Here is a 12,648-nt window from a genome sequence, read left to right as displayed (position 1 = left end):
AATACTATTAAAAGAGGCGTTAAACCCAACTCACTTGATCACTCACTCTTAACAGAACCAACCAGGGAGTATTTATACTACCTTACAAGCCGTGCAATCATTAATATCTTAGGCATGTTATAAGGGTTCGCCTGTACACAATAGAACGGATGTTTTTGGATGTGTGTTCCTGTGTTATGTGTAATGTGTATTTGCCAAATATTGAAATAATTGCGAATATGGTTACTTGTCATGTCTATTCTTAATGTTGGGTCAGCATTAAAACTATAGCAGGTTGTTCGCAAAGAAACTCAAAGGCATCAGAAGAACATGTATAGACATTTAATAGAATTATAACTTGACAGACATATGGACAGAGTTTAGACAACACCAGTGAACATCTAATTCCTGACAGAAGATACTTTATCAAAAAGTATTATATAGTACGACAGGACTTGAGAGAGTTGAGGCAGTAATTGCTTTTTATTGTGAAGCAACTAAAACATCAAGCATAAACGGACAGTTTTTAGACATAAAAATGGACCTATAACGTGACAGAGACGTATCCAGATTGCATATCCGTCAATGCTGATTCTTGTAAATACTCTAACCTGTGTGCGATTTTCAAACCACACTCGTGAGGATCTCATTCCCCAAAAAAATTTTGATGACGGGTCTGCCTTCATGCACGAAGATATATATATAAATAGAGTTATAAATCAAAGGCTTTCTAATATGACAGGACTTGGAATAAGTTGACGCATTCATTGCTTCCCAATGTGAAACAACCAACACTCTACTTCTGCGGTAGCAGAACCATCTATATGATAATAGTCAGAGCTTCACATTTAACTCAGGACAGCAGTCACTATGGTAACCAACAGAAGACCGTATGTGAGTCTGGTTGAGGTTGCAGAGGCAGTTATCGGGATGGAATTCGGGCACATGTGGTCCCAACCTGTCCTGTAACCTTTATTCTGATCTTTCAGCCAATCAATGAGCGGCTGGAAGTACTCCATGAGCGGTCTGGCGTCCATCTTGTTTTGTCCAGTAAGTATCTGCATAGCTTCCGGCCACGGTCGCGATTTACCAAGCTCCAGGACACGACTGAAAATAAAGGTGATAATCTTAATAATATTAACGATTGGGGATCCGTTGTGATTTCGGGTTCGAATTGGTTCCATGCAACTTATGCTGGTCGTAAGAGGCTACTAATTGATCAGATGGCCAGTTTGGGCGACTTGGTTGAAGGTGTGTCATGGTAGCCGCACGGCGTGGCAACTTATGCTTGTTAAGAGGCGACTCAACGATCATACCTAAGGAGTTTGCCAGCTTCCTTTGACTGGTAGATGTCGCACTTGTGTAGAGGCCCTGTCTGATTGGCTGCCTGGCACAGCGACTTGTGGAACTGGAACTGGATGACGAAACTCACGAAGTATCTGAAACATGAAGACTGGTATATGTACCTGGATCGACATTATAAGGAACTGTAACATGAATATACTGGAGCATAATACTTATGTGTATATTATTGTGCCCCGATTGGCATATACCCCTTTGGAAATGATGGTATATTATTTTACGGTGCTTATTTAGTACTCGATTGCCTTGAATCCCTGTATTAAAGCTGGGAAAAGAACATGTCATTGACACAGATTCGTGATGGATCCCAGAGTATGTGACTAGGAAGCAGAGGCTATATTGATGTATGTCACACAGAAGGAATATCTTGAATGTAAGTACCTGATGTATGGTACATTAGCGGGGATGTGGTACTTTGCGCCGGGGTCAAAATCGTTCTCGGACCTTTCTACTGGTGGAGAAATACCTTGGTATCGGCATCTGAAAGGTGTATCAAGCTACCTCTGAATATACATACTTAAAAAAAACATTGTACGTGCAACACATGTACAGATTTGCTCAGGTATAACTAGGAAATATAGTATGGAAATGTTAGTATCAGCATTGGTATTCTAATATTTTCAGCGTGAGTACAAATAAAGTTTACAAATAACAAGTAACTTAATCTTCACAATGTTTCTAAATCAGCTAGAATATATTTTCATAATATAAAATTGTTGGTTAAAAAGGAGTTGATTTTAATTTATTCAAAATTACAACTCCTGAAACCTTATGAGGAAATTATTTCTTTGTGATGTCATACGATATTTCATACCAGTTTTAAATATGCAAGCATAATGAGTTTAAGAAAATATTATGACAAAATTGAGCTTCTTCAGTCTGGCAATTTCGGGCGAGAAAGTTACACAGTAATTACATAGATTGAATGTTCGTTGTTTAACACCGCACTCAGCAATATTCCAGCTATAGGATGGCGGTGTGATTGACATCTTGCGCATCGATCCACGCAATTGGGATACGATGACATGCATCAACGTCAGCGGGCCCAACCACCCGATCCCGTCAGTCGCCTCTTTTGACAAGCATAGTCGCCTTTTACGGGAAGCATGGGTTGCTTAATACCTATTCTACCCCGGATCTTTAAGGGTCTACAGTGAATTACAATTACAGAGTCAAAATGCAATTTCATAGAATTTAAAAGCATTACATGTTACGATTTTGCGGTGAAAAAGCTACAAATAGCTTTTTCAATTCTGCTGCCGTGGTGGCCAGATTGAAAATCGGAAACAAGCATGCGAAAATTCAGTTTTAGTGGTCAAGTGTTTTCTGGGGAGATGCCATTTATAGTGAAAGAAAATGCATTTGAAAGAACTTAAGAGTGAGTGAGTTTGGTTTAACGCCTCTTTTAACAGTATTCCAGTTATATCGCGGCGTGTCAGCTTAATGTAGGAGGAAAGCCCGAAGTGATGCAGGTCTCAGACGTTTACCACTTCGGTGAAACCCACGAGCACAGGTAGAAAGAACTTAAGAGCATTGTCACAGTACAATGGTCAAATCAAAGTCAAAGTATACACTAATCCTCTAATCTCTAATCCTGACTTACCTGAGGGCCCACCACTTGGTATTGTAGAGGCTCTGTGGCGTCTCCCCACTGAACACACTCCATCGCCACTGATCCATCAGGTAGCCGAACGGCAGGAAGGCGATCTTGTCTAGGGCCATGCTCAACATGTAGTTGATGTCGCTTTCTACAAAGGTGGTTGAAAAAAGATAGTTTATAGAATCAATAGTGGCAAGATTATGACCAACAGGACGAAAGTCTAGTAGTGTTTTTAAAACTTGGTCAACTAGTATTCATACTACACCCTTCAATACCCGTGAAGATCCGGAGTAGAACAGGTCTTCAGCAACCCATACTTGCTATGCAAGGCGACTATGCTTGTCGTAAAAGGCGACTAGAGGGATTGGGTGGTCAGACTCGCTGACTCGCTATTGCGTAGATCGATGCTCATGATGTCAATCGCAGGATTGTTTTGGCCAGACTCGATTATTTACAGACCGCCGTCATACCGCTGGAATATTGCTGAGTGCGGCGTTAAACAACAAACAAACAAAACACACTTTGAACTATGCATGGAGTGAGAAATACCTATGGCCTGCAACCTCAGGGTATCGCGGTACAAAATGCACTCACTAACTTTTATGATTATTCGTGTTCTCTATATCAGATGTCATTTATTTCATTTAACTATGCACATTTTACTGCTAAAAGTTCATTATTTACATTAGTAGCGCCGAGTAAAACCAGGGCCTCACGCTCGGTTTGACAAGGGAGAGAACTCCATCGTATCGCGGTACAGGGAAAAGTTATAACACTCGCTGCAAAGTGCCTAGCTGCATCTTCCTCTACCTCACACCAACATAACACTCGCTGCAAAGCGCCTACCTGCATCTTCCTCTACCTCACATCAACATAACACTCGCTGCAAAGCGCCTACGTGCATCCTCCTCTACCTCACATCAACATAACACTCGCTGCAAAGCGCCTACGTGCATCCTCCTCTACCTCACACCAACATAACACTCGCTGCAAAGCGCCTACGTGCATCCTCCTCTACCTCACATCAACATAACACTCGCTGCAAAGCGCCTACGTGCATCTTCCTCTACCTCACATCAACATAACACTCGCTGCAAAGCGCCTACGTGCATCCTCCTCTACCTCACATCAACATAACACTCGCTGCAAAGCGCCTACGTGCATCCTCCTCTACCTCACATCAACATAACACTCGCTGCAAAGCGCCTACGTGCATCCTCCTCTACCTCACACCAACATAACACTCGCTGCAAAAAAACTACCTGCATCCTCCTCTACCTCACATCAACATAACACTCGCTGCAAAGCGCCTACGCGCATCTTCCTCTACCTCACATCAACATAACACTCGCTGCAAAGCGCCTACGTGCATCCTCCTCTACCTCACACCAACATAACACTCGCTGCAAAGCGCCTACGTGCATCCTCCTCTACCTCACATCAACATAACACTCGCTGCAAATCGCCTACCTGCATCTTCCTCTACCTCACATCAACATAACACTCGCTGCAAAAAAACTACCTGCATCCTCCTCTACCTCACATCAACATAACACTCGCTGCAAAGCGCCTACGCGCATCTTCCTCTACCTCAAATCAACATAACACTCGCTGCAAAGCGCCTACGTGCATCCTCCTCTACCTCACATCAACATAACACTCGCTGCAAAGCGCCTACGTGCATCCTCCTCTACCTCACACCAACATAACACTCGCTGCAAAGCGCCTACGTGCATCCTCCTCTACCTCACATCAACATAACACTCGCTGCAAATCGCCTACCTGCATCTTCCTCTACCTCACATCAACATAACACTCGCTGCAAAAAAACTACCTGCATCCTCCTCTACCTCACATCAACATAACACTCGCTGCAAAGCGCCTACGTGCATCCTCCTCTACCTCACATCAACATAACACTCGCTGCAAATCGCCTACCTGCATCTTCCTCTACCTCACATCAACATAACACTCGCTGCAAAGCGCCTACCTGCATCTTCCTCTACCTCACACCAACATAACACTCGCTGCAAAAAAACTACGTGCATCCTCCTCTACCTCACATCAACATAACACTCGCTGCAAAGCGCCTACCTGCATCTTCCTCTACCTCACATCAACATAACACTCGCTGCAAAGCCCCTACCTGCATCTTCCTCTACCTCGCATCAACATAACACTCGCTGCAAAGCGCCTACCTGCATCTTCCTCCACATTTGTCAGGAGACCAAGCTTCTGGAGGTGTTTAGGGGTGGCCACAGACAGAGCTAGCACATCTCCCACAGCCTCGTGGAAGCCTACAACAGAAGCTCACCCTTCAAGGTTCTGGCACAAGCCTTGATCACAAATGAATAAATGTACAAACACAAATGGAAAAAAAAAAAATCAGAGACATTTTTTGCAAACTTTTGGTCCAACGTTAACAAACTATTCCTAGTGCTTTGTCAACAAAAATAAATATTAAATTTTGCAGCTTCAGTCACTGAAAAATATGCGTCTTAAGTTATGTATACCCAAATCAGCCCGTGTACACCTTGCTCTGATGGAAAAGCTGATCCATCTATTCGAATTTTACCTATTCAACATCTACTTCGGTTTTTCCCTCATTCGTGTAATGATCTGTTATCATGTGTTCGAAAAGCAGTTTCGCATAGAATAGTAACCATACCCGTGTTTGACGTTCCGGTATATAACAGCGTAAAACCAACCCAACACACAGTTACTCACTCATCTACGTCTGTTCTAGACTGAAAAAGTACCTCATTAAAGGGGTACGAAGTCTAGATGGCGCACTTAGAGTAATTAACCAGTGTTTCTGTATAATAAGCATTAATTGTTCCATCGATTAAAAAACAGGAAAGTTTCAGCTAGTGGACAAAGCGATGAATGAACGACTTGAATACAACCTGCTTGGGATGCACGTTGGCAAGAGCCTAGTGCCCCTCAGGGTGCGTCCAACATACCGGGGTTAGCTCCGCTCCTGAAGACGACAGGCTGGTGCATGTACTGCTGGTAGTACTGGATGTGCCCCATCTCATGGTGGACGGTGATCAGGTCCTCCATGGTCACGTCCGTACACTGTTTTATCCTGGAACAAATAGAAGGAAAAGATATCTGGCTTTCAATCTCGTTTCTCTGAAATAAGGCCTCTATTTTCGAAAGTCATACACTTTTATCCATAAGTTGCTTTTCAGTTTCTGCGGGCTTATTAGTCCTCTAAGTCATAGAACTGTTTTCATGTGAACACTTCCCTTGCCTTTGCATGTGTTTATGTCGGGTGCTAATGGTGGGGCAGGTATCATCACTATTTGATAGTGATTCATAAACACATGCTCATGATATATTTGGCAGAGAATTCTTATGAATGTGGAATCAGGTTTGTCGCTTATATTTTTAATCTTGTTCCTGTCAAATAAGGCCAGTATTTTAAAGAAGTCCTACATTTTTATTCATAAGTAGCTTTTCATTTTTTATTGCTCAGTTATGCCTATTTAATGACTAGTGCTATCGTCGTTGAATACTTATGTATGAATCTGAAACTGATAATCCACTGCATATTTGTGCTTAAACTTGTACCCACCGGAAATCACTGCCATTGGTGAAGTCCCAGGCAGACGCGTGGCAGACGACCGAACGGCCATCTTTGGGTTTCTCTATCATTGAATTCTTCCAGAATAGTTGTGACATTGGCTCCATACCAAGCGACGTGAAGAACTCCTCGGATGTCTCGAACATCATGCGTGGAGTGAAGCCCTGCAAACGGATTTAAACAAATACTCTCTGTTGAAATTACTTTTTACACCACACACACACACCGCACCGCACCGCACCGCACCGCACCGCACTGCACCACACGTGGTACACAATTTATCTGACCAATATCATCGCCTTTCATATCAGGGCATCGCAATTCCATCAAACACTTTGTGTCACTTTTGTAACCAACCTTAGCCTTCATCTGAGGGGTGACATCCACACTCTGCTTGTTGTAAGGCTGGAGAATGCTGAGTATATTGCCCCAAGTCTGCGCCCACATGTTGCCTGAAACAGTGCATCATTGATATAAACATTTCATTTTCTCCATTTACCTTTTTCTGAAATTTTATCAAACCTGTTTGAGATGGATGAGTATCAACAACATGAGATTGAAATGAAAAAATACTTTCTGTTCTCAAGCAAAAATGATCACATATGTCCAAATTGAGATGTTTATGTTGGGGTTTTTAACCCTTCCTTTCAGACTCCCAGACAAGGGATAATCATCCATAGCAGCTGGTCTATCAATATGAGCTGTTAGTATCGGAATTATCTCTCCCTGACAATTGGTACACTTTCCCTCTTCATTAATGACGTGCATACCTGTTCAGACAAAATACCTACCAAGCAGGTGCGCTGGAATATGTCCCCCCGAGGGAAAGACGCTCTCTCCATACACCTCCATCAGCTTCCTCCTGGTGTAGGCGTGCAGCTGTATGTACAGCGGCTCCAGCTGCAAGAACAGCTGCTCCAAGTCCCCCCTGAAGGTCTCGGTCTCATACCATGATCTCCACCAGGCACCAGTGTCTGCATAGCCTGAATAGATCATGAAAACATATGGCTTGACTGACGGTCCTCCGTTATTGTTGTGGGTAAGCGTGAAACGTCACTATACGTATATATAGCAGGCATACGGGGACCCTGTTGTCAAAGACGCCACATCTCGATATTGGAGAGCTACGTCCCTTAGCCAATCCGAATTATTTTCTTTGGAACCCTTCAAGTGGGTCTTCATCCTTTGTTACTTTGAACATCCTTCTTTCAAGGTTGTACATATTACCCTATTGCAATCAAAGAAGGACCGTCAACTTAATTGATAGGACCCAAATGCATACACTTTTCGACAGTACGGGGAATATAAGCGGCGTTCAACTTCCTAACAGACTTCAAAGCTTATTATTTTGCCAAAACCATGTCATAGATTTTACGGATTTTGTTTATTCAAATTTATTCAATCCAATTAAGAACAATCTACTTACTGTTTGCCCAGACATGTATGCTAGGTAGATCTCACCATTTGCTCTGATGGCCTCGTTGCTGAGGGAAACAAATTCGGCAAAAAGGTTCTTCATCTTCTTCCCTGTCTGGTCTCGCCATCCTTTCCAAACCTTGGTTAACTCCCCATAGTTACGGGATGACGACATCAGACGCGTCAAGCCTGCGAACAAAGGGTGACAATAAATGATATCCAAGGAATTCCCAAGTTGATTTGTATTATATGTCCCCATGTTATTGTAGGCGAACAGTTGACTTACCTTCGCATGTGTTTGTGACGGGTGCCATGTGGGGCATAATACGCCCACCTTTATGCGAACATCTGCAATCATCACTCTTTGATGGTGAATCAATAAGCAGATGCTTATGAAATAGTCGGAATGGTGCAATGGACTCTGATTTGGGTACATCTGTTTATAGTTATGGTAATGTTTTGTCGCTTTTATTTATTGAAATAATACAAATATTCAAACTGTAACTGAAATGTACATTTCATATCAACGAAACCAGATGACCATCTCATCATTGTACACGGGATGGCTTGATTCCAGTATCAAAACTAATTCGTTGATTTATTGTTTTGATTCATTGTATGAAATCTGTTAAAAGTTGAGAGTTAAGTATCAAAAGGAGCATCCGATATGGCTATGACTAGAATACACGGAATTAACAGCTTACCCGGTTCAAGGTCGAGACATTCATCGTCCTTCATGCACACCTTGCCTTTGCTGTAGATCTCCTCCATCTCAGACAGAACATCCTTCAGCTGAAAACAGCAGAGAAGCATGGGATACCTGTATGCCAGCATCTGCCCGTCAGTGAGAGGAATATATTTTTCTTCTAAAGGAATGGAAGTCCGAGAACGTTTTCTTTGATTCCTTAACCAATAAGTTGGCATCTGTAAAATCTTAAATGATCGCTATATCCTTGCCAATCCGAGGAAGAGGTGTTCAAGTTTCCTACTTTTAAAATGGGGGCACATTGTGTGATCTCAAAGACGTATACAAATACGTTTTCTATGGTTGTTTGTTGAAAAAATTATTTCGTTACAGCTTTTGTAATATCTTTACACTTAGGATACACATCCATCCCTAATCCCACCACACATCCGACCACACACCCGATCCCACACCCCACACCCCACACCCCACACCCCACCCCACCACACACCACACCACACAACACGTGCACCAAACTGCACTGGCTGATATACGATGACTCTTACCCGTTTCAGCTTCGTCTTGTCAGGCATAGCAGCCGTGCCGATGTCGGCCAATATTGAAAATCGTCTCCGCATGGTTTCATCCTGAAAGTTCTTCCAGTCAAACATGGAAGCGTTCCTCCCACTTTCCTTTGTGAACTCTGCCATCATCAGATCGGAAGCGACCTGTACGGATAGAACATAACGTGCATCAATACATTATACAAGAGTGCGTGGTACATGCGGCGGCATAGAGAATGACGTTATTCCATATTGTTTGATGTATGAGGGGAACACAAACACTCAAAAGTATGCTAGCCCACAACGCGTTTCGTAAGAGGTCCTCACGGGTGAGAAAAGCGAGGTGCTGTGTCAGTAAGGAACGTGTTGTGTAAGGTAATGTCGACGTCACCGCTAGAGAAGAGCAAGTCGATCATCCGACGAAACAGATTCATGGGCGTTTTTCTCTATTGAATCAACTAGAAACTACAATACCTAACAAATGTATTTGTAACATGCGATGTTTTTGTTTGTAGGATAAATTAGGCGTTTACAATATTACTGAGGATGTCGATGTTCATAGGGTTACTTTTATAACACGTATACACTATACACTATACATGCACCCATGGTGTCCCTACTGTGATATCGATAGAAGTATACTAAGGGCAACGTCAACCATACTCAGCCACTCGCTACAAGTTATTGTCTTTAAAAGCCACATTGAAACAAATCTACTTTTCTCCTCTTGCTTGTCGTAAGAGGCGACTAACGGGATCGGGTGGTCAGGCTCGCTGACTTGGTTAATGCATGTCATCGATCCCAATTGCACGCATCGGTGCTAATGATATCAACACTGGATTGTCTGGTCCAGACTCGATTATTTACAGACCGCCGTCATATAGCTGGAATATTGCCGAGTGCGGCGTTAAACAAACAAACAAACAAAACAAATTTTCCCCACATATGGTTTCATCTCGGGATTCAAACTGTGTATGTATAATGATTAAGTTTTGTAAAATATGTTCCCATTGTCAATGACCTCGAGATTTGTAATTATTTCTTTAATCAAAAAGTTTTTCTTCTAAAAGATGAGAATAATTTAACATGCTGACAGTGATACAAAATGTTATGGAGAAAATTAATTTTAACAATAACCCCTTAGTCTCGTGGGTTGGGAATGCGTGTGGTATGTACAAATCAACTGTCTAAAACATACAAAACAATTTGGTCAGCGTTATCGTTGTAACACTTTCACCTCAGAAAGTGTAAACGACTCAATGAATGTGACAGACCCCTTCGATTTTTCCTGCTGCTTGAATCAAGTCGGTACAATAAAATAATAAGTACAGATCGGTATAAGCATAATAATTATCATCACGTTTCAAGGCGACCATGCTTGTCGTAAAAGGCGACTAGCGGGATCAGGTGGTCAGGCTCGCTGACTTGGTTGATGCATGTCCTCGATCCCAATTGCGTGGATCGATGTTCATGATATCAATCACTGGGTTGTCTGGTCCAGACTCGATTATTTACAGACCGCCGTCATACAGCTGGAGTGCGGCGTAAAACAACAAACCAACTAACCAATCAGAATTAGGGTCTGATGTGACCATCGAATAACCATTTCTTATTTGTTTCGTCCTTAGCCACCATCAGAAATGGGTCATTTTTTGTCATGACCAAACGAAATAGTCGCCAAGTTGCTCCTTATTCATGTAGAAGTGCATTCATTGTATACACTTACAATGACAACAGGTGTTATGAAACGAGTAAACGTCTCACACACGACGCGCTTTCACTCACTCACAATTAAACAAACTGACAACTTGAGATTATATTATCATGATGTCATTGTACGATGCAGCCTGTTTTCAGCACGTTTCTGTCGAGCCAAGGCGTCTTGTAATACACGTACAAGACATTGAATAGAATAAGAAATACATTCATGTTTCACTTGACATGGGTCCCACCTGTTATTGCTTTCGTTTTGACGTTTGTATCCAGAATAGTGTTTCTCCAAAATCAAGGACGGTAAAATCAGAATATGAACAAAGGTAAGCTGAGTCACGTGCACGTATCATTGTTCCAATGTTGACAAGACCCGTGAAGATCCGCGGTAGAATAGGTCTACAGCAACCCATGCTTGCTGTAAAAGGCGACTATGCTTATCGTAAGAGGCGACTAACGGGATTGGGTGATCAGGCTCGCTGACTTGGTTGATACATGTCATCGATCCCAATTGCGTGGATCGATGCTCATGATATCAATGACTGGATTGTCTGTTCCAGAATCGATTATTTACAGACCGTCGTCATATAGCTGGAATGTTGCTGAGTGCGGCGTTGAACAACAAACAAACAAACAAACAAACTGTGTTGCCAAACATGATGAGTTATTTAGTCGCTATAAAATTCACGCTTGACGGATGTCCGTTGCAAATTGTACCCGCTGGAGGTCCGATTTCGAAAAAGTTCCCTGCAAATTGTGCTGGTCTTGAGGGATAACTAAACAGGTCGGGGGAGGGGGAGGGGGAGGGTGGGTGGGTGGTTGTGGCCATGGCACGGACGTAACTGAGCACACACCCGATTCACTTAACAACGGACTTGTAAACTATGCGTACGAGCAGTTTACAATGTTGACCAGATCCTAAGGCCGTGGAGAACCAGTGTCACCGCACGCACACATACGCCCTAATGCCAATATATTCAATGAACATAGTGTCATGTAAACACGAAAATATCCACTTTCATACGGTGTGAGCTGAATACCGGCATGTCCACTTCTAATCGGTATCCGATGTCAGTGTAAATATGTAAATATGAACATATCCTCTGACAACGTTTCGTGTAAAGTCGGGTATATCATTGCGGAAGGTATGTCGTGTAAACAACTGTCATCTCACACATCATAACATGTCATGCAACACAAGAAGAAGGTGGCAATAGGCATGAATGTTAAGTTGCATTTACTGAGTGAAATTATTTTATAATGTATATTTACATTGAGACTACAAAACATGAAAATTAATATAATTCTCGATCGAAGGTGTTTTTAAAATATATTGGGATAATCGTTTTTTTATTTATCAACGAGCTACCGTTGTGGATGTTACTGATTCTCAAACATACGAAATATGAGACTCGGCCAGTGATTGAGGTCGTAGAGTGAGTGAGTGAGTATGACTTTACGCCTCTTTCCGACATATTCCAACATCATGGCGGTGCTATTGCTTGATCTCACACAAACGATATCTTCTAGTTTGGGATGATAAATAATATTTTTCTCATTAATAAAAGCGACATTTTAAAACAAATCTGTGCTCAAAGCAGAATCCAAAGTAAACGTTATTATACAATATTATTGAAAACTGAAATTTAATAGTAATTAAGATGGCATGTAGTTTATCAAATTACATATTGATCGATCTTCGATCTGTGCATACAATAGACTACTTGTCACTTGCTGTCTTGAG

The 12,648-nt window shown here is 42.2% G+C and overlaps 1 protein-coding gene across 1 annotated transcript in view; it reads right to left on the bottom strand.

Annotated features, from left to right (window-relative positions):
• Positions 1-330: 330 nt before the first annotated feature.
• LOC139465531 (angiotensin-converting enzyme-like) overlaps positions 331-12,648 on the bottom strand; it is a 52,535-nt gene continuing 40,217 nt past the window's right edge. The window contains exons 15-26 of the mRNA XM_071247248.1: positions 9,198-9,359; positions 8,651-8,738; positions 7,992-8,135; positions 7,322-7,513; positions 6,888-6,982; positions 6,522-6,694; positions 5,905-6,029; positions 5,140-5,238; positions 2,945-3,089; positions 1,723-1,821; positions 1,296-1,418; positions 331-1,086 (exon numbers count right to left, since the gene is read on the bottom strand). Of these exons, the coding sequence (XP_071103349.1) occupies positions 828-1,086; positions 1,296-1,418; positions 1,723-1,821; positions 2,945-3,089; positions 5,140-5,238; positions 5,905-6,029; positions 6,522-6,694; positions 6,888-6,982; positions 7,322-7,513; positions 7,992-8,135; positions 8,651-8,738; positions 9,198-9,359 (1,704 nt within the window). The 3' untranslated portion in view covers positions 331-827. The remainder of the gene's footprint in view (positions 1,087-1,295; positions 1,419-1,722; positions 1,822-2,944; positions 3,090-5,139; positions 5,239-5,904; positions 6,030-6,521; positions 6,695-6,887; positions 6,983-7,321; positions 7,514-7,991; positions 8,136-8,650; positions 8,739-9,197; positions 9,360-12,648) is intronic.

The sequence above is a fragment of the Haliotis cracherodii genome, unplaced genomic scaffold, assembly GCF_022045235.1.
Source record: "Haliotis cracherodii isolate W230 unplaced genomic scaffold, xgHalCrac1.p SCAF_18, whole genome shotgun sequence".
Taxonomy (NCBI): domain Eukaryota; kingdom Metazoa; phylum Mollusca; class Gastropoda; order Lepetellida; family Haliotidae; genus Haliotis; species Haliotis cracherodii.
This window is presented reverse-complemented; position numbering and strand designations above follow the sequence as displayed.